Source organism: Trachinotus anak, unplaced genomic scaffold, assembly GCF_046630095.1.
Source record: "Trachinotus anak isolate AG129_WGS33_773 ecotype Australia unplaced genomic scaffold, CSIRO_AGI_Tana_v1 ptg000023l, whole genome shotgun sequence".
Taxonomy (NCBI): Eukaryota; Metazoa; Chordata; class Actinopteri; order Carangiformes; family Carangidae; genus Trachinotus; species Trachinotus anak.
Window position 1 is genome coordinate 1,464,594 of NW_027273874.1, and position 27,529 is coordinate 1,492,122.

Here is a 27,529-nt window from a genome sequence, read left to right on the forward strand (position 1 = left end):
GCCGCAGGTGCAAGAAACATAGGAGGCTAAAGTGACAATAGCAAAGCAGATGGGGGCCAAATGCAATTCCAGTTTTAGCCGCATTCCCCTGCCTCCCTCCCTCCCCTGGTTTTTCATCCTTGGACGGGGTTTTATACTCTGACTAAGTGCACTTTATCTGATGAGCCAGTTGGGAGAGGCGACTAAGACATTACACACAGCTACAGTATGAATCAACCAATCAATCACTCACGCAGTCAATCAATCAATGAAACACACAGTCAACTGTTCTGATATTTGCTGCATAAGCTTTGGCACTGCAGAGGGAAAAAGGACCAGATGATCTTACCGGAGAAATATTTAATTTTCAGTTACATGCTCACTCACTCACAGCGCAGTGCTGAACTCAGCTGCGAACCAACTCCATACTACATATTGATGGTATAATTGTATTGGTATACTGTTTTTGCAGTTGGTACACAAGAAATCACTTCAGTATTAACACAAGACAATACAATGATTGGATACAGTACATCATCTTGTAGCTGTAAATTCTCACAAGGTGAGAGAAAATGGGTATTCATCCACTGCTGAAACTAGTCCCTAATGATTACTCCTGTTTACTATTGTTTCAGTAATGTTTTCCAAAAACTACAATGCCCTGTTAATTTTGAAAATTAATGACCTTTTCATGAAACCAAAACTTCATCATTACATCTTCAGGAGGAACAAGTGGGCTTGTGGCTAAAAGGAAGTAAGAAAAGCATAAAGTATGACATGATAAACTAGCACTATGTTGGTTTAGGTCTTTTTATGGGAATTATTGACTATGAGAATAATACAGAATAAGTTCAGCCTTATCATTTAAACATTAAGATAAAGAAAGTTGTTTGAAAGCAAGTGAATTCACTATGCATGGAGACAGTTTGAACACTATTTGTCAAAACTTGCTTAAAATTCATATGTTGTATGGATTTGCAGCAAAGCTTCAGTGGCTATGACGCAACATTTGCATTTCAGCTATCAGTGCACAAGCATACGGGAAGACAGAATTCCCAACATCAAATAATCACCTCTTTGTGTTCAATTCTTGCAGATTTCCTTCTTTGCTGAAATCTTGACTCCAAGTATTTGGTATGCATATCAACTCCCACGAAGGATGAGAGTGTGTAAAGCCAGTCTAGCCTATCACATTAGCAGTTACATCATGTTAACTGAATGGAGGAGAATACAGTATCCTGAACTATCCGCTTACAGCCAGTAGACCTGCTACATGGGCAGACAAGTGGAAACAAAAAGCTGCAAAACTGGACGAGCGGCTGCGTACTGCTTGCTGATACACGTCCTTGAGGCATTTATCAAGTTGTAGGGTTTTTTACATGAGGGAATTTGAGACTGTTGGAGAGCAGAGGAGAGGAGAGGAAAGAAGAAGAAGAAGAAGAAGAAGAAGAGAGGGAGAGGGAGAGAGAGAGAGAGAGAGAGAGAGAGAGAGAGGGGGGAAAAAAACAGTCATGGCTCATTGTCATGCTTAATCTCCGGGTCAATGACACCATCACCATGCCAACCCCTGCTATCGCCATGGAAACCGGCTTTATTGGATCGACAGGTTAGAGAAAAGCCCCCCTCATCCAGGTGTGGTGTGTGTGTGTGTGTGTGTGTGTGTGTGTGTGTGTGTGTGTGTGTGTGTTCACTCTCGCCTGTCTTGTATTCAGCTGTGCCCTTTGAAAGACGCTTGCTGCGAATGACTCTCACTCATAAAGAAAGACTGACATGTCCAATAAAAAGACTGGTTATATAAGAGTTGAATCTCTCTGCTTTATGAACTAAGACAACTCTAAACCTTGATGGTCACACACTCCAGCTTGTTTTCATTGCAATAACAAGGTTGAGATAAAGAGTCTTTACATAGCGGTTACGAAACAGAAATAGATAAAAGAGTTAAGGGCTAGACGAGATATCTGAAGCTATTATTTTGATAGTGGAGAACAGGAGGGACTTCACAGCCTTGAATGATTCATGGAGGTGAATGAAGAGAGTAGTAAGAGGTTTCCAGTTGTTGCACAGATCCTCTGTGGCAGCAGGAAACACACCTACACTACGCATGTCAACCTTGTTTCTCTGTTTCCTCTGTAGTGTTTCTAAGGAACCTGTTCTTCCCTCCTCCAACTCCCATCCTGCCCTTTCCTCTCCACCTCCCCCTCTCTTCTTCCCTGTGATACGAGCACATCACACCCCCCGTATTCTTCTTTTTCATCCGCTTTCTCCCCTCTGATCTGTGCACTGGGCTCTGTGACAGTTGTTGTGGGCCGCAGACCCCCAGAGCAGCTTCTCTTTGAAGTCTCCTCTTACTGCCATGTGGGTGTGTGTATATATGTGTATGTGTGTGTGTGTGTGTTAGCTGTGGTGACACTTGTGCAGCAGCATTTGAGGTGGGCACGTGAGTGGGTGGAAGTGGTGATAATGGTGTGTTGAGACCGTCATGCTTGCATGTCAATACATGAGTTTGAAAGAGAAAGAAAATGAGGGAAACGAGAGGACAGAGGAGAATGAACCGTATACACACAACACGCACACACGGCGTGAAACCTACTGTATGTTGTTGGAGAAACAACAAGACCTTAAATTCTGCTGACATTTTCTCTGTTCTTACATATATATCTAGGTCTAACACCCTGTAAAAATAAACAAGGGTACTCTGGAGATGGCCCAGACAACCCAGAACTGTCATAAGCGAGGATCCAAGTCCCTGATCAAAGGATTCACCGCCGCCGCCATCGCCCAGAGCTCCCCAGTCCTGGAAACAGGGCCGGCTGGCCTGTGTGGCGACGACAAGGAACCAGGCTGCAGGGAGCGCAGCAGCTGGCTCTGACATGTCTGAATGGGACTTAATTCTGCTGAGCTATTGTGGGCTCCTCAACATCAAATCCTGCATTCACCACTGAGAGTAGAACATTAAGATATGTCATTAAAGATTTAACCAGCCAGATGGGGAGGACGTGCACTATAGATGAATGTGTGTGCCTCTTGAGTCTGTGAGCGGGTGTGTAGAGGGGTGTAAAGAGTGTGTATCACCCAGCATTAGAGTACACCCCAGCTGATGCTCAATCTCATGACAGAGAAAATGCCGCGGGTCAAGATGCTCTGTTTGTATGTGTGGGTGTGTGTTTGAAAGCAGGAGAGAGAAAGAAAGGTGAATCAGAGGGAGACGGAACAAAGAGCTCTGTGTGTGTCTGTGTCTGTGTGTGTACCTGCATTTGTGTGCGTCTACTTTCCCTCAGTGTGTTGTCTGGTATTGCTTGGGGTCAGTCGGGGTTAAGATGGTGAAATTGCAGCAGGGACAGAGGGCGGCGAAGCTGATGGGAATGAATGAAATCAGTGCACCATGTACAACACCACACCAAACACCAAGCCAGCAGCAAAAAAAAAACCCCAAAACTTCTTTTTACCTCAGATCTGTTCATTTCAGCGCTGTTTATCCTAATTGAGCTTATACTGTACAGCCCCACACCACATACAATGTCTCATTTAGAGACCATGAAGTTTCACAACGCAGTCTAAAACTTAAGCACAACTTCAGGACTACCAACATTCACAGCAAAGTGCTGGGCTCAGTACCAAGGTAACCATGCAGTATCTGATGTTGCAAGAAATACTCTTCATGACCATATATGACAACAACATCTAACAAACAATATTTACATATGCATTTTATAGCCTGCAAACTGGTGTGGTCCAGGAAGACAGATCATGCATGCTGCTACAGTCACATGACAAACTCAACTTCCTGCAACATATATCCAACACATCTTTTGGTAGTGGGCGGTCTATTTAAGCCGTCAGTACCCCGCCCACTTTTTTGAGGCACTACCACACCTGCTAACTTTTCTGCAAAGACTTGGTGCTAGTCCTGCTGCAGTTGATGTAGCATTTGATAAGGGAGCATGCTCATTAACACTGATTATGCAGCTTTAAAAGAACACGACCACACTGCCTACACCTCTGCTGGCGTTTCCTGATGGGGAGGATGGAGATGCCATTTCAAGCCAAATGTCAATGATTTTTCCTATTCGTGATGACCCTGGTTGGACAGTGGAACCTGCAGCTGTATTTCACTAAGTTAAGTTATAACATTTCTTGCTTTGTGCTGACTGATATGTGCTGTTGTGCTGCTGATGTGTGAGCTGATGTCTTGGCTCTCCTCACATTGCCTGCTTGGTGAGAGCAGTGGTTTCTGCAACAGCGCTGTCTGTTTTATTGCTTTTCTGCAGATCTGTTTGAGGATTATGTTATATTTCTGCTACACTGCTACCATCTACCTACTTTTCTATCATCTGTAAATGAATTTCTTTTGGTGACTGAGTTCATTTTCTTTTATTGTTGTTTGGCTCGGCTTTGTGATGCTTTCCTGCAAAATCTGATGCTCATCTTCACAACAAAAGCTTAACCTGAGAACCAACTGCAATCTTGCTTCAGATCTTTCAAACACACATCATCTCCTTATGTGCAGATGGAGTTTTCCTAGTTGTCATGGAGATGGCATAATACACACGTTTGACTATTATGAGGCTGTATTGGTCCCACTTAGTGATTCCACATAATAGCTGTTGTCAGTCTGTAATGTGGTTCTTATAGGGGGTGAGTTTATTATTGTCCCTCTTCAAACTCTGCTGTGCTGAGGCTGGTGTATGCTTGTGAGGAGTGATGAGTTAGAAAGTATCAACTGTGTACATACTTTGTATTCACATAATACTGTATATGTGTCCCATGTGAGTTCAGTGAAAAAGCATATTTTCAGATTGGATTATTTTCATTTCTTTTGTTTCTGAAGCACTTTTACCTGATAGAAGAATGTTTCTGGAATGAGAGACACTGGCCTGAAATAAGGAGCATCACTCCACTACCAGAATGAATCATTAAGATGCAAATTTTTCTTTTCTTTTTTTTTTTTTTGCAGCAAAGTCTGTGCACTTGTTTGTGTCGTAGAGAAAGAGAAGAACAATTTGTGAATGAGAGAGGCAGGAGGAAGCTGTGAATGCAGAGGAGGAGAAGAAGGAAATACAAAACTCATTCTGGGGAAGGAGATTATGCTCCCGGGAGACCAGGGCTCCTGTCCTACCCATAATGCATTACCTCTCCCTGTGATCTCTCACCTCAATTTCAACCTCTAGAAACGGATCTGTTCCATTTGAATAATTCACCATCAATTTCTCTTCCCGTCATCGTTGTCTCTTCACTCCCGTCTTCACCCTTTCCTTTCCTCGTGCCTGACTTTTTATGTGGCCTAAAATTATCTAAAAAAGATCACTGAAATGTCAGCCGTAATTAAGCGTCATGCCACTCTCTCTCTCTCTCTCTCTCTCTCTCTCCCTCTCTCCTTGCAGACGTCTTCACATAACTCATTCACGTGCTCAAGTGTAATTTTAGCTTTGCATGGATTTTCAGTGCTTTACAGTACTCCTGCCCAAGTTGGTTCATTTTTGTTGCCTTACTTATGCTGTTTACTATTCTCTAAAGCGAGGACGGCCCCTCTAACAACTGCCCATGTTAACAAAAGAGGTCTCTAGACTGTAAACTCGTCCGCTGTCAAACAGAGTAGACACATGTCCTGCATACAGAAGCTGCAGCAAAAGGACTTGAAAAGCCACTGAGACTTGTGTTGTTTCTGTGTCATTTTTCAAATGCAACCAAGCCAGGACTTATAAAAAGGCAGGTCGGCAAGAAAAGCGTGATTTCACTGTTATTAGGTGGTTTCACAATGCCATTAGATCTTCAAAAGCACATAGCCAGGAAACAGGCCAGTCTTAAAGCCATATAAGAGCCATGTAATGAGATAGGGAGGGAAGGTGGGAGAAAACAAAGCAGACAAAGATTTGAACAGATTTTCTACTTATTATGTAAAGCGTGGACACACAGAGATGTGAACTTAGATAACATCCAAAGAGACCTGTACAATCTGTTATATGTCTAACTTTAATAACCTACAAGGCGTGTAATACTCACAACAAAACACGGTCCTGCTGAAGTCTTCAGACATTCCTCCAGGAGCTTCATTCTCAGTCGCTGCAACTCTGGACTGTCCCACTCCTCTGGATCTACGCCCCAGTACAGGTCCACCACCTGAACACACACACACACACACAAACATGGTGTTATGTCAGCGTATTTTAATAAGAGCAAAAAAATAAAATGTAAGCAGCACGGCATCTGTGTTACACACCTCTAAATAGAAAAGTTTTTCTTATCTTGAATCTTATCTTATCGTGAAAATATAGAAGAGAATAAATAGCACAGCCATCATCTGCAGTTCACAAAGGAACAGGCAAATGTTTCTTTTTAAAACAGGTTTATATTGTTGTTGTTTTACGGAATTTGCTGTTGGAGAACACCTAAAGACATATTTTAGGTTTCTGCAACACTCACAAACACTGCCAAACTTACAAACATGTTGTTGTGTCCTTACAACCAAATACAAGGTGGTCAGTGTGTGTGCACACAGTGAAATGAAATGAACTTGGTAGAGAGCAGAGACACAATGCATTTAAAGAAAGGTTTGATTAAACAAAAGCAACACAGCTCAGATGGATCAGTAGGCTTCAACTCTGTCATTGTCACTTCTGTCTTCAACACACACACCTGCTCTGTGTGACTGAAAAGCACTACAACACTCTCACCATCAGACACCAGCAGGGAGGAGCGACTGAACACACACACACACACGCAACAGAGGAGGTCTCCCTCAACACATTCATCACAAGTTTTGGCAGCTCAGACAATTTGAACTGTAAACACGCCACAGGGGGAATCTCCCACCGGAGGAGAGAGAGGTGAGGAAACGCCTGTAAATGTGTGTGTGGCGCATGCCGCGCTGCTGCTGGCTCAGGCTCGCCAAAAAGGAAAACAAGCCCTCCCACTGGCAGCTTCCTGGGTCTCAGATAGCTTTTAGCCGACCAACATGTGGCTTTAAAGGACACATTATGGCTGATGGCCTTTGCTGCTTGGAGGCTCAGGTTTCCTCCCCCAAAATGCATAATGTGCATGATCGTATGATTCTTCTCTTCTTCTTCTTCCTCTCGCTTGCAGCTATTCTGCTGGTCTTGCTCCCCGATGGAAGAATGTGATGGGTAAAGAGTGGAGGGTTTTGCGGGGGGTGGGGGTTGAGGTGAAGTCAAAGTGATTCTGCAGTGAGGGCTGCTGTCTTCCTTCATGCTCTGCTGCTCACCAGACTAGCTAGCTCAAATGAGTTAAGCCTGGCACAATGACTGACACATCCGCAGTGTGGCAGAGAACAGCAGTGACTGGCAGCCTTGTGCAACTGGATGGCACTGAAATTGAGAGTGTGCCATTTACTTTGACAGTCTGGGAGATATTCGCCTCTCCCATTATTGGTGGGAGCAGCAGGAGGGCTGGAGCTACACCTCAGCTCATCTGCTTGATTGTCACTGTGCACCTGTGAGCAGCTGTATTGCTGTGGAAGGAGACAGCTGTCAGCTAGCTGCAGATTTCTTCTGCAGCCTCGGGCTGCAATTAACAAATATTTTCATTACCAAGTCAATCCAGTGGTTTCCAACCTGTCGGTCTTGTAACACCTTAAAACAAAGTTAGATGTATTTGTGACCTACATTCACAGGTTACAGTGTATGTCTATTAGTAGTGCCAACTTCAACCAAAGGAAGTAACACCACCCTCCCACTAAAACAAAAAAACATGCAGACTGGAAAAAAGTTATGTGTCACAGACAAATACATTTTCTTTGTTTTCCTGTCCTCTTGACCATGTCAGCACTTGATTAATGTCTTTTCTATGATTAACTGTACAGTCTATTAATTCTCCAACGGTTCAGAGGCAAAAAACATTTAATTTACTGTCAAGTCAGACAAGGACAAGCAGGAAATCCTTACAATGGATCTTGGGAACTTTTGGCATTTTTGCTTGAAAAATGACTTCAATGATAAATTGATTTTCAAAATAGAGAGAGGCAGATTAGTTTCCTTTTTACTGATTCATGGTAAATTACAAAGATGTTTCAGCTCTAAATTGTATTAAACAATAGTTTAATAGTAAATTAGCAGCAAAATCTAGGGTCTAAATGATGAACTGATTATAGAAGATTGAATTTTTTTTGGCATAACTACCAACTGAGATATATATATTTTGGATAAGAAAATTACAGATGATTGGGTATAGCTTTGTGCATGCTCATGTTGTCAGCCACCAAAGGCTTTTACTTTGGAAGGGATCTCTCCCACTCACTACTGCACACACGATAAGCATTCCTCATTTTGGCCTGTTGTGGAAAATTCATTGCTTAGCCCATCAGTCATTGTGTATCAGTGTCACTAATCTACTTCCAACTTCCAACGCACATGTGTGGGAGACTGCAATCGGCCTCGTGTTGACAAGGACTGGAGGGAGGGGGAATGAAGTGAGATGAGCGCCCTCGATTACGATGGGTTTCTACTGGGTTTCAGCAGGTGATTGGGAGGATGCACGGTAATTAAAAGATAAATGAAGACATTAGTCATATCCATGCGCTGCGTGCATGTGTGTGGGGAGGACGGACTGATTAAATTTGCCCTGTCACCCACCGCGCTTCACTGGAGTATGGAGGGATGAGGGAGAAAAGGGAAGAAAAGACAGTCGAGGAATGTTTATCCAAAATAGGCAAGGACACATAACTGTGGTTAAGAGGGAAAGTGCTGGGACGGGGGATTAGTTAAGGAGGCACAGTCAGAAAAAAAAAAAAAGGACTCCTGTGGGACCGGATCTGGCTGGAACTGTTTCACAGCTTCCTTGTGTCTTTTTCTTTTTTGCTCTTCCTCTCTCTGATTACTCCCCCCCTCACCCACCCGCCACCACTCTTCCCCTACACTATGGTGGTGAGGGTGCTGTTACTTACATAAGAGCCGAAGCAGCTTCTGCTAAGCTGCTTTCTAATGCCCTTGGAAGGCGTTTGCCGATGGCAGGTCAAGTGCAGGAGAAGCCTTTTTTTATTTATTGAATGTTAGACTATTAGACTTTGGGATTATGCCCAAGATGCCCGGGAAGAAAGGGCATGAAATCAGGCGGGAAAAAGGCGGAAAAACCCCACCAACAGAAACACTTCCAGGCAAGAAACAACAGTGAAAATAGATACAGCGCCATCATAAATATGTCTTAAGCTCTCTACTGCAGGCAATTTTATTAAGAACATGTCGTAAATCTCTAAGAATATTTGATGAATGCGGCGTTCTTAGTGCTTGAGGGAAGTGCAGGTTTTAGTAGCAAATCCGTCGACAAATATGAAAAATTTTGGCAGTGATATGAAGTACAAACAGTTTGAAAAAACAGGCACAGACAGATCACATGGATGGAGGTTAAGTAGGTTTTACTCTTCACTGTTAGATCTCTTAAAGCTATGTTTTACTTACTTCAATAGTCTGCCAGCTTTGATACAGTTTTATTTCACAGGTCTGATAAAGTTGATTCAGCTTGTCACTAATTGGTGGTGAGAGGAAATTTGACATGCACACCTTCTGTCAAGCTCCGACACACTGTGGGACAGTGTCTCAGCCGTTGTAGCTTAACCATAACAAGTTAAAGTTAAGAGCCAGTCAAAGACATGAAATACTGAGGTCACATGAAGACTATGAGGCACCAGCAACAGAGGGAGCAGGCTTTCAGTAAAACTGCTCACGGAGGTACATATTTCATGGCAGAAGGTTCTTGACAGTCACTCTAAGGCTCAAATGTAATTGAACTCGGTGTGTTTTCTAGAGCCTGTCTAACAGGGCTTTGGGAGAAGCATTCTTAATGCGAGTTGAGGTTTGTTTGTTCAGCGGCGTCCCCGACAGATGGAGGTGCTTGAGAGTTAAATGGGAGCGGGCACAACTTGGAAGCTCCTGAAACCAAGACGTAAACTCGCAAGGAAAAACTAATCACAGTACTGCAGAGCAATGCAGGTGCTGCTGGCCAGCCTGTGGACGCTGCGATGACTGAGAAAGGTTCAGCTTCTGTTTGATTGAAATCTTAACTTTGCAAACTTTGCTAAAGCTTCTGCAGTAACACCACTCTTCTAGGAGGCTTGACGACCAAACAACAAACAAACAAATTCAAATTCAACTGGTTCCATTCTTTGTGCAGCTTGTATCACCTTTATTCTTTGATTGTGTGGACGGAGTAATTGCCAAACTTGATGAAAACGTCTTAAAATTCATGGCAGCCAGTCTTTACTGTGAGTCAAAGCATCAATACAGCTTCTATATTCTCGTGTCCAAGTTGCCCTATAGCTCAATCAATGTTGACATTCCTTCACTGACCAAAACCAGTGTGTTAAAATACATTATATTCAAATCAATGAAACTGTTTTAGAAACTGAATATCTTGGGGCACACAGGCTATTTTGCATTTTAACCAAGCATTAGCTCGACAGCTTTGTGCTTTACAAGTTAACTCTAATGGTGTAAACAAACTGCTGCTCATGGGAACCCGTAGCTCCAAGTCCATTTATTTCTCTAATCAGAGAAACGTGGCCTGCAGTGTATCACTTGGGCAACGTCACTCTTCTTCAACCAGTGGGTTAACTGCAGACCACTGTGCACTGTGTGTGTCTCTTAGTCAGACTGGCTGCCGGGTAAAAGAAGGCTGAGGTGAGCTGAGGATGCTTAAGGGCTTGGAGAAGCGTAGGTGTTACTAGCGGGGACTCGGAAAACAAATGTGAACTATTCTGGATTTCATTTACTCTTAAAGATCAATGAGATTGCTTATATTTTGATATTTATATATTAAAAAAAAACAGAATTCAGAATCAGGTCTCTGTCAGTTTCATAGTTTGGGTTAAAAAAAACTCTTTGTTGTGATTTTATCCAACCAATTTAAACCATCTGTCCATCAAATTTAGCAGGAATATGTTCATATTTTCTGAGATATCCTGCTGACATCAGATAAACTGAAGGGGCTGAAAATATAACCTTCATGGTGACAGTAATAAGACATCCTCTCTACAGAAGAGTTCTCCCAAGGGTTATAAAAATACAGCATAACTGAAGCCTTCAATGTATTTCCTATTTGATTTTTGATTATCTTTGCTGATTGTCGGTATCATTCCCGTGGAGGCAGTTGGCATGTTGATGCATTTCTGTAGGGACTGAAGAGGGAAAGAAAAACAACATCTCAGAGCTGGACAGTGAATGGAGATGGTGGTCTGCTGCCAAGGAGTGAAAGAAGCAGACGGGGAGAAGAGTGAGAGAGACGAAAACAAGAAATACGGCAGCCAGGTAAACAGATGGAAGACTGATGAATAAACAGGGTTCGTGCCATACTTCATGCTTTGAAGCGTTTCCCCTTTTCAAGTTTTCCTGCACTTGAATTTTCTGTAGAAACTGCAAAAATATATGGTCATGCATCAGATTTCCTATCACTCCGTTTGTCAATAAAAGATATTTACGAGCTTGTGAACAGAACTAAAAAATGAATTATTAGCGTTTAAAGTTATAAGTGGGAGACATATTCCAAGTGCACTGCGTCTTTTCTGACAAAGCCAATCTGACAGCCATATTCTCCTTCCTTTAAATGCAAGCATAATAGACTTCATGAAAAGGCTTTTTTTTTTTTTTTTTAATAGTCGTGAAATGTCGTCTCACCCCTCATCTCGTCTCCCATCTTGCTTCTTGTGTTGCGAGTTGTAAAAGACGCCTGAGTGACAGCCGTTGAATAGATTTGCACAGCTGTGGCCAGGAAACTTTTATTATAATTGTACTGTCTTAGCGTGTGTGTGTGTGTGTGTGTGTGTGTGTGATGGGCAGTGAGTTTGTCAACCATAGTGAGGTTTGACCACATTATTAACAGAGCTGCTTCCAGTATGCCTGATATTCAGTTTAATTCCTGCATGTGGGAGGAAGTGAGTGCATTGTAACGGGCTGATTTATGTCTCAGATGGGTTCAGATAAGGAGAGCTGGGATTTTAGAGTTGTACTGAATGAATGAGGAATGGAGATTCCCACAATAAAAGTGAATTCATAGACTAATCCATGCTCCAGAAATGTTGTGGTGGCATCTGTTTTATAATCCTCTGCAATAACTCTGTGGTGTTTGTAAAGAATTTTAATTCTTAGCTGATTTTGTGCACAACTAATCAAAATATAAGGTCAAGTGAAATATCCAAATCTCAGAAAAAATCCCAAAAAACAACAAACAACAAAAATCACATCATAATCATTTAAAAAATATTTTTCAGTGACGATGAAATGCAAAAACCATCATTCCAACTCGTGACTCATATCACAATATCCGCAATATGATTTTTTTTTTTTTTTTTTTTAACGATTGGATTTCATTAGTTTCATTAGTCTTAACCAGGTGTACTTCATAATCTGGAAACTGACTGCATGTAATCGAGACATCTAAAAAATGTTTCAACAAATGTGTTCCAGATTTAATATAATAATAAGATGCCTTTTCAGCTGCAGATCACAAACCAGCTCACTGGGCTGTTATCAGGTTCTCCAACAGTAAAAAAGATGCTCTGTCAAAACATAGTTTTGTTTCCTGGCTGCTAAAAAAAGGAAATAGATAACTTTATTATATATCTTTATCATTCCCCACAGGGGAGACTAGATTGGCCGCCAGTGCACAGTGATGAATAACAAAAGAGACATAAGTCGCACAGGTCACAACAGAAAACATATGAAAGGCAAACTGCCACAACAACAGTAGCAACACTAGAGACAAACTAAAACCAAGGGGACAGCAGTGTCGTTCAGGGGTCAATGTATTTGATAAAGTGGACCCATTGATAAATATAAATTATTAGAAGTGGTACACCTGAAAATGAGACAATAAATTCCAGTTTCACAATTTCATGTATCACATAGTATCAAATGATGTATTACATTGGGTTACAATGCAAAATGTGTGTTTTGTTGATTTGTATGTCAATATGTTAATTACTGTACATGTATTTCATGTGTCAGTTATGAAAAATAATGGGAACTAGGATGTAATTACTACACTTTAGACGTCTTCACAGGACCTGATTGGACCAAACCTGATGTGCACAGAGAGAAAGAGACCCGAGCCAATACGAAGAGACCTGAGAATAGTTACATTAAATCTAAAATGAGGTCAGAAAACACCAGCACTGTCAGCCTGAGACGCCGCCAATTAATCAGCCACGCTCAGAAAGAGCAGTAATGCATGTCATTTTACGCTGCAGAACACAGTTCACACTCTGTGTCTTGTGTCAAATAAACACACTTTATGCCTGTGAGGACTGTAACGCAGCATGTGTCATCTCCATTCAGGTGCTAGACCCAAGTTCGCCGTCAATACAATGGCACCCTATGTAATCCGTGTTACGAGTCAGGCTGGCCCAACCGATAAATCAGATGGTGGATGAGTCTATGTGTTTGAGTGGCCAAAAACTCAATTCAGCCACAACAAGCATGAAAATCCACTGATCATTGTTTAACCAATAACACCACATGGTTGGAGACTGGATATTGTATTTCCACCGATTGAAGCAAGCCAAACCTCACAGACACACACCAGCAGTGAGCTAGTGTGGTTACAGACGTGCTGAAACCTCGTCTGACCCTGATCCTCATTGTATCTCTGGCATCACTCCTCCGTTTCCTCTGTGTCTTTTGTGTGTGTCTGTTTTGTGTTTAAAAAAAGAAAAAGAAAAAAGAGAGAGAAAGCACAGGAAACATGGGAATAGAAATGGTAAAAAGGGATCATGGAGCCTGATCCCCCCCCCCCCTCCGCTGCTGTGCACTGACTGAATGAGGACGCAGCCCTTGGCCCCTGGGCTGGATTTCCGTGCCCTCTTCCTCCCTCTATCCCTCTCTCCATCCCTTGTGATCCCTCTCTATCCCTCTTAAGGGAAGGTTCTGGATGGAAACTGAGTCAAGTGATGAGGGACCGGGGAGAACTGGGTTTCATCAGCTTGGCATATGTGTGTCAGTGTGTGCCAGCGGATGTGTGTACATGAGAGACGGAGGGTGTATGTGAAAGGGGAGGCGGGATCGCACATAAATTACAAATCAAAGCAAAAAAAAAAGAAATGAATGCAACTAGAAAAAGAATCTACTCAGATATGAAGACGCTGTATACGATTTCACACGTAAAATGATCGATAACCAAAACATTAACGCTCACTATCAAGCTGTGGTTTTACCTAAGGTGCCATTCTCACATGGCATGGGTGAGGATGAGGAGTGGTGGAGGGGGGGTTTGGATAGAGAAGGAGGAGCAGAAGGAGGAGGAGGAGGGAGAGAAGAGTAAGTGAGTCATAGTATTAACTCCCAGGCCTTCTGCATAATCATTTCAGCTCACGCTTCGTCACAGCGAGCAGCATCACCAGACAGACACGTGGCCACAGACACCAGAGCCAAAACGTCTCTGCCTGGCTTTTCCTGCATCATCCTGCACTCCTCTATCACACACATCAGGCATTTAGGGATGTTTGTTATGTCTTTTTGTTTGGTGCTTTTGACCCTTTGACTTGATTTGAGTCACACGTGTCATATGTCTAAATGTTAAGCCATTAAGAAAGTTCTTCAACTGGCTCTAAGTGCAGGACATATAGTATAAGAGAGGCTTTAAGGTGAGGAGTTTTTTTTTTTTTTAAGTGAATGACAATTGATCCATGCTATTCAGCAAGTGGCTAATCGAAGAAAACAAGCTTAATAACAGAATAATAATCAAAGTTTTTTTTCTTATTCAAATAGTTTAAGAATTTAAAAACATGACTCTACTTAAGTCTTGTTATACCATCTTTAAATGGTATGTGCTTGGAGCTGTTTAAGATCCAAACATGAAATGAGAATTATTTGCTGGCGCCCCGCTGCCTGCAGCTTACGAAACAAGTCAGGGGTTACAAGTCCCCAAAACAAAACTCCTCAAATCCTTCCAGCAACAATCTATGGGAGAAATCTCCCCCTGGCTTCGAGGGCTCTCTTGGAATTGTTAAACAAACAAACCTCTGACAGCAATCTTTCTGTGTGTACACTGATGCTGATTTGCAATGCAAATGATCCCGATCAGTGGACACCACAGGGAGAGTGCGGCAATTCTCCGACAACAACAAAGGGAAAGCCCTTGCATCATGCTGCCTTATCCACAGCAAGACTGGTGCCAACCCTCACCGATGGAGGCCTTATCTCTGCTGGCCTTCTGGCTGCTTAAAGGGACAGGGACCTCTGCACGTGGATCTGGTGGCCCCCCCAGGCGATGACGACTGTGTGAGCCATGATGTAGGTTTTGGAGACACTTAACAGTCAGTTCTTGCAATCTACAGCTCTGGTGGTTACAGGTCTCTAGAGCTGTAGGTAACGTAAGATGAAAGAAGTAAAAAATGGGAAGTTACCTGGAATTCAATCCCATAGTTCTCCCTGCAGAAATCTCGTAGCTTGGGGTAGACGTGCTCTTTCAGTGCGTTCCTCTCAGCCTCTGTGTCTGAAAACAAAAGAGAGAGGGAATGTGATTCTAGTTCTCTACTAGCATGTACAAAACTGTAAGCACTTGTTTATAGGAGCTGAAGCAATGTACAATATTTCAAAAACCTTAGATAATGGATGGATGGATGGATGGATGGATAGTTTTGTCTATAAAAACTGCTGTAACCATTTCTCAGAGCCAAAGGTGACGTCTTCAAACTTCTTGTTTTGTCAGTCGACTATGATGTGTGACAAATCCTTACATATGAGCACATAGATAAATAGATACATTTTCTGCTGTTTGACTAATCAAATAATTGACGAATTGTTTCACCTCTAATATACCTTAAAGGCAGCACCATGTCATGTATATAATGTGTGTAATTTCTAAATATGCACCCATGAAAAAATGATTCCCTAGAAGAGCCAGTGCTGACACACACTGTTGAAGAATGTGGGATTATGCAGCATTACAAAGGCAGTGATCATATTGGACAGTCGGAGTGTCACAGAGTGAGTGCCCACAGCGTCTTGTTGTGTCCCACTTTCTTTCCTCCTCACCTTTTTTTTTTTTTTTTTTTTCGCCATCTTCCAAATGGTTACTGTAATTTATTTGGACAGGCCCAGTCTCTTCCCCCCTCTCTTTTTTGTTCTGAAGGGTGTGGATGGACAGTTAAAAACAGAACATACCCAACAGAGAGCCCATGTGTGGCCAAGTGGCCGACTTGCACGCGCACATGTATGCAAGCGCAAAGAACGCACGTGGTGGACGCCAGCAAGCAGCCCCTCGGCCGCGAAACCGTCTCATACGCAGCGTGAGTAGTAGAGCCCGCAGATTTAGTCTGACGTATCTTTCTTCTCATCTATCTTTAGTAAGGCTTTAGGCCGTGACCGTACATGTATCCGCCCACAGCTACCCGAGCAAAATGTCAAATCAAAGCCGAACGGCTGTAATAGTATGCAAATGAAATAAATGGCAGTTGCTGCATCAGTGGCGCTCTCAGCTCACTCCATTGGAGACAAATTACGCCACAATATATTTAAAATATCTTATGGTGACACAGTTGACAACATAAGTTCAAAAACAGCAGCGTTCATGGAATTCAGATTGAACCTTGTTTATCTGTTCGGGACGTGTTAAGCGGCGGAAAACAAGTGCAATTCAAATCTGCATGTTGCCGAACTGTGTCTCGATGTGACCTGACAGGCTAAACTGTGTTGTTGTTTGTATTGTGCTGATAACTGCAAGACGCTTCTCTCTCTCGCTCTCTTTTTTTCGTGGGACAATGATGAGTTGTGGCAGCCTGACGTATGTGTGTGTCTGTTGTGTACACACCCACACGCAGCAGAACAAATACTGGATGCTACATTCGCCCTCCTTTCTCGCTGTGTGTCCCTCCTTTTAATTTTCCCATCTGTTTATTTCAATCGTGCCGAGCAATCTATCTTTTCTTTTAGATATGTCCCGTCAGCTCTCTTCTTTTTTTTTTCTTCCTCACTTAATTTTCCTTTCTCTCTTCCTCCTGTGCCCTTTAGGGAACTTCTTGGCGGCTAGCTGAAGAAGAGACATACAGCCAAATGTTCCTGGTTCCTTCCCTTCTCATCCGTTTATCTTTCATACTCAGTTCTTTGGCTGCAAGTAATGATTCCTCACATTTTCAATTATTTTTTTGTCTATAGAATGTAAAAATACCCATCAGGAGTTTCCTGAGTTTAAGAGGATGTATTCCAATTGCTTGTTTTGTACGAACAATAAGCCAAAGCCTGAAGAGATTCAATTTACACCTATATAAAACAAAGCAAGGCAGCAAATCCACACACTTGAGAAGCTGCAACCACTGACTGTTTGCCTTTTTTGCTTGATAAATCCATTTCAGCACTACTCAGCATCAATAATCTCCATGGTTCCAGAGCCAAGAGGCAGAAAGCTAAACCAACAGTTTTACAACACTATAAAGTTAGTTATACTGACATTTCCTCGGCTGGTCCTCCATTCCTCCACACAGTGGTCACTCTCCAGCTGCCCTCCCCAAGTCTCATCAACAAGACTCTGACAAAGTAATCACTCTGCTCTCATCAAGCTACACCAACTGACACTCCAGAGGCATTTGGTATGCACGACTGCTTAGAGACCTCTGATTAAAAAAGAGAGAGAGAGTGAAGTCCACCAGACAAGTGTCTTAGCAAATAGAACAATGCTGTGGCACAGTGGTCATCCACATTGACAAGGATGCAACGATGTGTGTTTCTGAGGTGCTCAAAGGGTCGAGGTATACGCCGGGAAGATTTCTGTCTCCATCCCAGAACAACAGAGGTGAAATGAATTTTATTTAGGGTGCACACAAGAGTGAAAAAGTTTTTAAGAATCCAGAAAGTGTCTCTGTTGCTCCAGATAATCAGTGCTTCAGTCCTTCCACTCACCTCCATTGTGTTGGAGTGGAGTGGATCTGCATGGCTGAACAGCACCAGAGAGGGGGTCAAGCTCAAATTACCTGGAGGCCACTGCCCAAAGGGCTGATTGAGCACGGAGTAAAACTCCAGTGATTTTCCAGCAATACATTTCAACCACACACATTCAGAAGCTGAGCAGCTAGCAGACAGTTATGGGTGTCTGTGTCGCTGGACAACGGGAGCTTTCTGCTTGCAGATGAAACAGGAAGGAGTCGCTTCGAACTTGACAAAGTCATAATGATTTGTCCACCACACTTGAAACTGTCTGTCCTGGTTGAGACAGAGATATTTTTATGTCAAGTGTGTAATGTATTGTTGATCACAGCTAGTGTTTAATGTACGTTCACAAGTTGTGCAGTGAGGTGCAGCTAGCTAAGAGACATGCATCACATGTAGAAACCAAGGCTCTTATCATTTTCTATCTGACACAAAGATATAACAGAATATTGTGTATGGATGACACAGTAGCTAAAATATAGATGTATCGGTGGGTGGGTGGTCTAGAGAGTCTATCACGAGATAAATCTAAGGGGTTTTGAGATGATTTTGCTTCACAAATAAATATTTTTGCAAACTTTGCTTTTGGCCTCTAATAATTATTCAAATGTAACAGTCTGACAGGTTGTGAAAGAGAAATCACTTCTTAGTGGAACTGTTCACAAACTGTGACGACGGGTTACAAGTAGATACAGAAATTATTTGACAGGGTCATAATCGTGAGCATCGGGTTGAAAACCACTGGTCTAGCATATATTTTATTTACTATAAGTTAGGGATGTTATTTCTATAAACAAAGAATCCGTCGATTAATCTATTAGTCAAAGGTCAGAAAATTAAATGTCAATGATTTTGATAATTGTTTAATCACTTATCAACCAAAAAAGCCAAACATTTTCTACATCTAGAGTTCTGTTGCTTTTCTTTGTTAAATCACTGTGATTAGATATCTTTGGGTTTTGGTCAGATAAAAATATATCTAAAGACATCATCTTGGACTCTGGAAAACCACATTTTCTATATTTTATAGACTTGATGATTAATTAAGTAATCAAAAAAATAATCAATTGATGAATTGATAATAATAAATATAAAGGTTGATACAGCCTGGGTTCAGATTCAGCTCATAACCTGCATCATGTTACCCTCTCTTACGCTTGTGTTATTGTTTCATCAGTGCATGACATTTCACGATGAATCATAAATGTCTACAATACAGCAGAATAGACCTTAAAAGACCAGAAATGGAAGCCAAACATGCCCTCTTTCTTTCTCAGTATACAAAGGAGTGTACCAAACTCTCTAATGTGCAGATCTGGACATGCACTGAAATGATGCAAACACACAGTCAGTGAGCAAATCGATACCGAATGACCTGGAAGATGCTGAAGGCTAATTGTGGCTGTGTAAATCAGCCATCCATAAAGGCCAGATGTGCATTTCCTGAGCACAGGGAGACCCTACAGGTTATCTGAATACCACTGAATCACCATGAAGGAAATCCACTGGAGGTTCTTGTGCTACCACCCGAGCTTGATGTTCAGCCTGGACAATGTAAGAGACGCTGACATGGAAATGGATGTAACAGTGAGAGCAGTACTTCCCTGCCTCTCTGCCACTAACGTACTATGTGTTTGATTAAATAACCATCACAGTTGCTGCACGCGGAACCAGTGTTACTCTACCCAACATAAAAATGTACTATAACAAGTTCACTGAGCAGCATCTGCGCTAACAGCTGTTACCTTTAAAAACCACGAGTGGCGGGTCTAACATGTTCACATTTATGCCAGGAACACACTGGCCATTTTAACGCCCAGTAATAAGCCATGATGGCTGATTTTGAAGATCACAGAGACTCTGCTCTGTGTAAAAGACAGCAGGTAACCATGGACACACAGTGCGTGTTATCTTGTGGTTTTATATTCAAAATTTCACATTGAATGTGATTTTGTAATTTTAGTTTAACAGCTTCAGAAGTATTAAGTCATATTCATTGGAGGCCGAATGTAAGTCTTTAGTAGGTTTTGAGTTTCACAATGTTTTTGCTTATTTATAACATGCAGATTGGGAGAATCTTCAGTTTGTGTAGAGAGATTTAGTTTTTCATTTACATTGCATCTTCATCTCACTAGCAACCCCATAGCCAGATCATTACATTGTACTTTATCTTTTTTTAAATATATTTTTATTATTTCATTATTTTTTATTTTGATTTTATTTCTGTCAGATTCTGTTAAGATCTAGAGATATGAAAAGAACATGTATCATATTCCAAGGAGAATTTAAGTGTGGGAGATGTGTTAAATATTTATGTTATTTTTGAAGTGAAGCAGCTTCTCCTTGGCTTCGGAAAATTTATCAATACTTTTTTTTTTTTTTTTTTAACAATTAAATATGTTGCAGGGGTAAACTGATAGCTGAATGGTTAGGGTGCACACCATATGGGCTCATATGCCCTGAGCAGTGAGTCCCTGGTTTGACTCCCGGCAGGCCAGACCATTTGCTGCACGTCGTTTCCCTACACTCTCTCCCTGCATTTCCTGGCCATCTCCATTGCTGCTATTTGAGAAAATGCCCAAAAATAGCAAAAAATATATATGTTCTGAAAATAGAATCTGGAAATTTTAGTTGGAAAAGATCCAAAGTAGTCCATAACGTCTGCACACATGCATAATTAGAAGTTAAAGAAGGTATATACTGTACATACACAGACATACGTACATACAGTCTTGCAAGACTTTCTGCCTTACTACATTATATTATGATGACTTTAAATTTAGCCACATATAGTGATTAAAATTACAATATCTTTCACAGTAGATGAAACATTCATTGAAGTCACTTGTAAGATTTTGTTCATTTTCAGTCTCAATTATCGGTATTAAGCCCCCAAACCCTCCCAAAGCACAGGCCTCAATGTGCACGTAAAATAAAATTCCCATTACTTATAAACCGCTTCCAGACCACACTAGTTTTCTCAAGGTTAATTATGTTGGTTACGAGTGAATAATCACTATGTAATTTTACTAAGGTGTATCTAGCGGGCTGCTTGCTATCATCGCCATCATTCCCTGATGAAATATTTTTACTCTGTGTTCCATGAAAGGAATTAGACGAGCGTGCAATAGCAACTGCTGAATTTGTCAGAGTGACATCCTGGAGGAGTAGGACTGCTCCACAGCGCTCTGGAAAATTCAGAGAGGTCACTAAAAGCTGCTGCCAAACTAGTCCGAGTGAGCTTACTCTCTCCCTTCAGGACAAGAGTGGAGGCAGGGAGGAAAGCACAAGCAGAGGGGCGCGGGGGGGGGGGGTGAGCTCGCGTCATAAACTTCACATGCCGCAGAACTGGGCCAGGCTCGTCCAAAAATCCGGCACTCACCGGCCCCTATTAAACAAAAGACACCCTTGACACAGACTCTCCACCTGTCATCTCTCCCTCTGTCCTCTCTGCCATCCCTCCCACTCGGTCCTTTGTTCTCGTTCACCAGACGCAATTCAAAAAAGTGGATAATTAAGGAGAGACTGAAAGAGATATTTTTAGAGGAAACAACCACTGAATCATAGAAATCTGAGCTAAAAACCTACAACACAAACAGAAAAGGATAAAGAGAGTAAATAGGAACACTGGGAATAATTGTGGGGTGAAATGTAAGGTAATTAATGGTCTCCGTGGTGACATACTACAGCCTTGCTGATGGTGCATTCGGTGCAGACGATTTTATGCATCACATCCCCGAAGCCTGATGCTTTTATCAACTTTAAACAGCTTAAGCAATAGCTTGCATACAAATAGCTGCCTATAGCACACAACCAATGCAAGGGCCCCTGAGGTGACTACAGCAATGTAATGGAGTTGTCTTGATATGCTTATATGGATCTCCATGAACATACACATACATTGACAGTTAAGACCGTCTGCATAATTTACTGAGCGGTGCACACAAAGTGCGGTGCTTTTCTCTGGTGTGTTGCTAGTGTTTGGTTACTGGCAAGAACTGATAGCGGAGTTTTTAATTGATCGGCTGTGGCCACACACACACACACACAAACACAGATCCACCTGAGCCAAAAAACTTGCCTGATTCATTAACATCATGGACGGAGGATGTAAATCCATCAAATTTGTTTAGTTGTTCTGCTTACACTCTGGCAAACACTTTGGAAATGTGTATATCTTTACACTGTGGAGTTAACCTTCTACTGGAGCATCTGCATGCTGTGCTGACATCTAAAACCACTCTCTCTTACCAAATTCTTCTGAGAGAGACAATGTACTTTTTTTCTGTATGACTTTTAAAATTGTGTCATGCCCCTTTATGGACGACACAAACAAACCCAGCAGAGGTCTCTGCAGCTGAATACAGCAGTGGGAGTGCATCACAGTTGTCTGTGGCTTTGGATTAAGGGCATTAGGGTCAGTATATTCAGCAGACCAACAATATTACCAAAGAGTATATAAAACTCTCAGAGCTGTAGATCAAAGTAGAGAGGTCACACACAACGAAAAAGTTCAGTAATTCAGTGATGATGGTTTGATTATGATTGCGGATAGCGTTGCTCACCCTTCTACTGCCTGGTATTACAAATAGTGAAATTATGCTGTTAAGTGCAACATATATTTTATTAACTTTCATCAAGAGAAGGTTGTCAAAGCGAGGATGATCCTGCGTGGCCTTGAGCGACTCTTTCACATCGATACTGCTGCGGTCAGGGCTTGCACGTTTATATTTGGGAGGAATGAATGGATAAATTCCCTGCTGTGTCTCCTCAGCATGTTGGAGAAGGGTTAGAGAGTTACTACTTCAATTTCAAGGCCACGGCTTTCCAGTCACGAGCCCAAACAGACTAACGGCACTCCTTCACTGTATGTAATGCATGCTGCCGATGATAGGATTTACATTAAAGTGTTGGAGGGAAAAAGGGCGATGCTGAAGCAAAGAGCGGTTTTCTTATTGTGACTGGGTACTGTCAAGATGTGAGGGCCATGTTACTGAATGCCTGTCTGGTCTGACCACATTATACTGTCCATGTACAGTTAAATTAGTGCATTGATAGCCCCCTCTAGTGAACATGGAGAAACAGACTCTGCAGCAGGACTGAGGGCAGACCTGGGTTACAGCTATGAATATCTATGTTTTGTTACGCTTCCATGAGGTGCCAGCAGGGTGAGTGCACCAAACAGGGAAGAAAGTTTGTAAGCATATTAATGCATCTGAGGTTAGTATGAATCTGTTGTTACTGACAATATATCATACTGGACCACTGTAATGGAGCGAAGTTCTAAACAAATGCAAAGATACCTGGTTGGAATTTTGATTTGACCAAGGTGAACTTGAGGCGGATTCAGCTGTGGTTTTTGTGATACTGTCTGAGGTAAGACAGGGTGTACCTCTACGGCTTCATTACTAGGATGTGGCACTGGATATCAGCACCTCGCTTCACTGGAAGCAGCAGTTCATAATTAGCTCTCTTCGCAGCTCAGGCTGAAATGTGTGCCTTTCCATTTGTGCCAATGGAGTGAAAAGAACTACTTGGAAAAGCCCCCTCATCGTTTTTCCATCCACATGTACATCGGGGAGGGGGGGGGGGCGTTACATTTGTGCTGTGTCGGGATGGTCTGAATGACTGAGTCAGCTACAGGTGGCTAAACAATGCCAGACTTTTAACTGTGTACTGCGGGCCATAACAGTGCAATGATCTGAGGTCACTTTATTCATTTTTGGGTCCATAGCAATTTGCTCAGTGAGGGCAAGGAAATGACAGTGATGTATCGACAAAAGCAACCTCCCTTTTTATTCCTGGCATGCCCTCCTTCTCCCTCCCTCTCTCATAGCCTACTCTACTTCCCTTGCCTTGTTTACTCCAGTTTTACTGTGCCTATTTTTACCCCCCTTGCCCAGAGGGCATATTCAAATACAGAGCTGCAACTGGGTGTCTCCCTCACGACCTAACCGTCTTGCACTCTGCTCACACCGTGCACTCTGTGCTGAAGGCAATCTGTTGTTTCACTGTGTAACTGGAATAAATCATGCACCAATTTGTTTTTTGTCAAGTTGTCATATGGCCTAATGTAACCTAATTTAAGATATTTTCCTGTGGTTCCATTAGGTTAAGTGGGTCTTTAAATGTCACAGCTAAGCCAGCTAAATAGACTACACCTTAACCCTACAGTCTTGACTTTTCTTTAAAACTAGGCCTAATCAATATTAAAGATCACAAGCCTGGGCGGTGGCTTTACTTTGAATCCAAATACATTTACCTTATACTGTACTTCATGAGTCATGAGTCAAATTATTTGACTGCACTTGTGTGTAAACGCTGCAAATTTTCCTTGTGATTACTTCTCAAGAATTGTCCACAGGAGTTAGATCTTATGAACCATGCTGCACTAATTCCCTCCGCAGACAAATTATCTGAAACACTGTGGGAGCTTAAGAAGCCTGAAATGTTTGTGAAATGAGTCACAACAATAAGCCTGCGTCTTGTGTCATTTTGAGGGTCCTCAGGCTTCAGCAGAGTGAGTAGGATGAGGGAGAGGGGGCTGTCACGCTGCTGACTCTTACCGTCGGGGTTGGCACAGATGAAGACCCGGACGCTACGGCCGGTGGGGACGTGGTGCGGCGGCAGGGCGTTCATGTTGCCGCTGATGGCCGCCCTGCGCAGCGCCGACTCCCGCGGGCAGGGCTGCCTGCTCCCCACTCCCGACGGCCACATGGGGGGCGACTTCCAGCGTGGCTGTTTAGACACACACACACACACACACAATGCACAAAGAAGGGGCATGTTAGCGCGTCCAGGGGCGCACACGGAGGCACATGGACAGACGTGCATGTTTGCGCGCAGATTCCCCTGATCCATCCACACACACATGTGGCGTTACTCATGGCAAAGGCATGGAGCTGCAACTAATAGCTTTTTAATTTGCTATTAACTTTGGGCACATTCATAGGCGCTGACTTAATGTCTGGAGACGCAATGGTGCTGAGGAGCCACAGGACACATTTTAATATGGGATCCAAAATGCTCATCCAGTCATTTTAAGATAGGACTAGGATTTAAAAGTGGTATCCTTTCTCATATTTAATGCTACAAAATATATATATAACATTACATAATTGAATATTTACTCCAGGATTTAAGCATTGCAATGTGCTACCTTGCCATACTCTGAACGCCCAATGCTGCACACACATACACACACTGGTCAAGTTAGGATGGATCTGCCAAATCTTCTCTAAACACAGAAATGAGATTGAATGTGTTTGTTATTGCATTCATGTGAAAGGGGATATAATAATAGGATATTACGCACAGCCTACTACCGTCATGGTGCATGCGTAATTTGTATACATGTCCTTGGACGCATTCATGAATTTTCATGCCACTGTGGGACAAACAGACAAACAAAACGAGACGATACAAAACTCGAACAGACGAGCAAGGCAAGCATCAGTCGTATTCCCACCCCAGAGACGATGCTTGTAAAGGCGAATAACCGCTAACAATGGTTATTCCGCCAGGTGCAGATGTCAAGTCGCTGGTTTTCCGGAGTTGGTCTATCCTGAAATCTTTGTTTCAAAGACGGAAAACCTCGAAAAAGACAACAAAAAGCGGGTAAAAGTTGGGTAGTCACTACATAAAATCCTCTGAAAGCACACAACTAAAAATCATTGAGGTACAGCATCCACAGAGAGGACTTGGCTACTAGTGATGCTGGAGACAGGCACAACAACAGGACACTTCTTGTTGCTCACATTCATTCGCTTCATTTCGTGGCTTCCGAAAATATCCAAGCGTCGAGGACGGTAAAAGGGAGATAAAAACGCCCATCAGAGTTGCTGTGGCCGAGAAGCGACACCGGGAGACGGTAAAACGGACGCCGTGTGTCGGAGTGCTCCCCTAGGCATCCTGCTGTCTGTACGAGCCGACCGAGCTCTGGTCGATGGAGTGCGTGAAGCCGGACAAAATAAAAGCGACACTACCGGTTGACATTTTCAAAATAAAACGCCAATTTAACAATATAGGTTTCCACACGCTTATTTCAGTCTATTAAGGCCTGGAAGCAGAAATTAATAATTAGTCTCACAATGATATCTTGTTATAGACGCACATCAACGCAGCCATTACCCCCCTCACTCACCTAATATCCTTCGTTCTCAGGAGTTAGGCTTTTACATTGAAAGTGAAATATTTAATTCCGGTCGGGCTCTACCATTTCGTGGCGGGCTTGACGGAGGTGACAGAGGAGCTCCCGGGATGCTCTCGCCGTGTTTCCTCTCTTCCCTGTCTGTCGCTCCTCCGGCGGACAGACCGGTGCTCACCCAGTCCCTATTAAAAATCGCGATGGAGCGCCAAGTCAGCAGTGTGGCGTCGTAAATGACGTTTCTACTTTTACCAGTCACGGTAAGTAAGAGTAACAGCGGAGGAACCGTTACAAAGGCGCCGGTAACGGCCAACAGACGTCGAGTAAAGTTTACTCCTCCACTTAAAAATCAAAATATCCGAAATGCATTCACTTTCCCGGGGTCTGTCTGTTTTTCTGACAACGTAACTGCGAGCTAGCTAAAGTAAGAAATAGCAGAATGGAAACTTTGAGTTAGCTCTGTATTTTACATTTGGCAACATGGCGTCCCCTTTTTAATTCAAAGTTTTATTTTCTGAGATTAGCACAGAGCTCCTGAAATTTCCTTCCTTTTTTTTTTTTTTTTTTTTTTTTAAACAAGTATTTTTTTTGAGTAACGTTACCTGACTGTCCTTTGCCGCGGATGGGGGAGCAGCAGTCGCCAGGAGGAGGAGGGGGAGGGGTCTGAATTAATTGCTTTATCGATAAATGTACCTCTGCTCTGCAGCCTGTGGTTATTCGCGCTGGAAGTTTAAGTGCATTGGATTTGTACTAAACGGAATTGATTACTGTGCTGTTCTTGTGAAGGGGAAACGCTGAAGCACATATTCACCCCCTCTCCTCCTCTCTTTCTCAGTGTTTAGTGGGCAGCAGCAAGCATTTCTCTGAACCTGATGAAGAAGAATCAGGCCTACAGATGCATAAGGTCGTAGTATTTCATATAAGCTTTTCATTATCTAACCGATGGAAAGAAGCTTTTTACACCACTCCCAGATGCAGTAATTTTTGCAGCCACATCTCTCATCTTTCCTCATATCTAGCTGAGGCAATTAATACAAACATTTTAGCCAAAATAAATAATGGGCTATAGTATGATAGAATATAGTGGAGAGATATTTGCGCTGTTAGAGAGTAGTTAGAGACAATTAATCTTGTCCCAATCAATAAACATCATTGTAAATGACTACTGCAAGAAGCTCCAAATTTTGCTGCTATTTCACTTTTCATTGATAACATCTATTCAGCCCACTACACCAAAAAGCACAATAATATTCAAATCTGAGTTGTTTAAAATGTGCAAGGAATAAGTTAAAGTCTAGGGGACACATTACCATGACTATAAATAATAAATTAACACACTATTTATGCAAGATAAAATAATTAGCAATAGATTGACTTACTGTTCTGCTGCAGGTCTCGAGGATGATTCTAGGGCTCTGCACGCTCACACCAACCCATTTAAGACATGCCTGCAGGGGCACCAGCTCACACCAGAACAAAATTCAGAGTCCGGAAAAGCTCAAGTAGAACACGGGGGACTGGAGTCTTGTTCCCAACAGTGTTA

The 27,529-nt window shown here is 42.4% G+C and overlaps 1 protein-coding gene across 5 annotated transcripts in view; it reads right to left on the minus strand.

Moving 5' to 3' along the window:
- The window catches only part of LOC139606835 (NACHT and WD repeat domain-containing protein 2), a 45,331-nt gene extending 18,504 nt beyond the window's left edge, over positions 1-26,827 (minus strand). Inside the window, exons 1-5 of one of the 5 annotated variants that reach the window (XM_071459212.1) lie at positions 25,598-26,827; positions 25,309-25,433; positions 24,407-24,578; positions 15,323-15,411; positions 5,980-6,096 (exon numbers count right to left, since the gene is read on the minus strand). In XM_071459212.1, coding sequence (XP_071315313.1) covers positions 5,980-6,096; positions 15,323-15,411; positions 24,407-24,557 — 357 coding nt within the window. In that variant the 5' untranslated portion in view covers positions 24,558-24,578; positions 25,309-25,433; positions 25,598-26,827. The other 4 variants (XM_071459213.1, XM_071459210.1, XM_071459211.1 and 1 more) reach the window with 4 other exon arrangements.
- Positions 26,828-27,529: the final 702 nt, after the last annotated feature.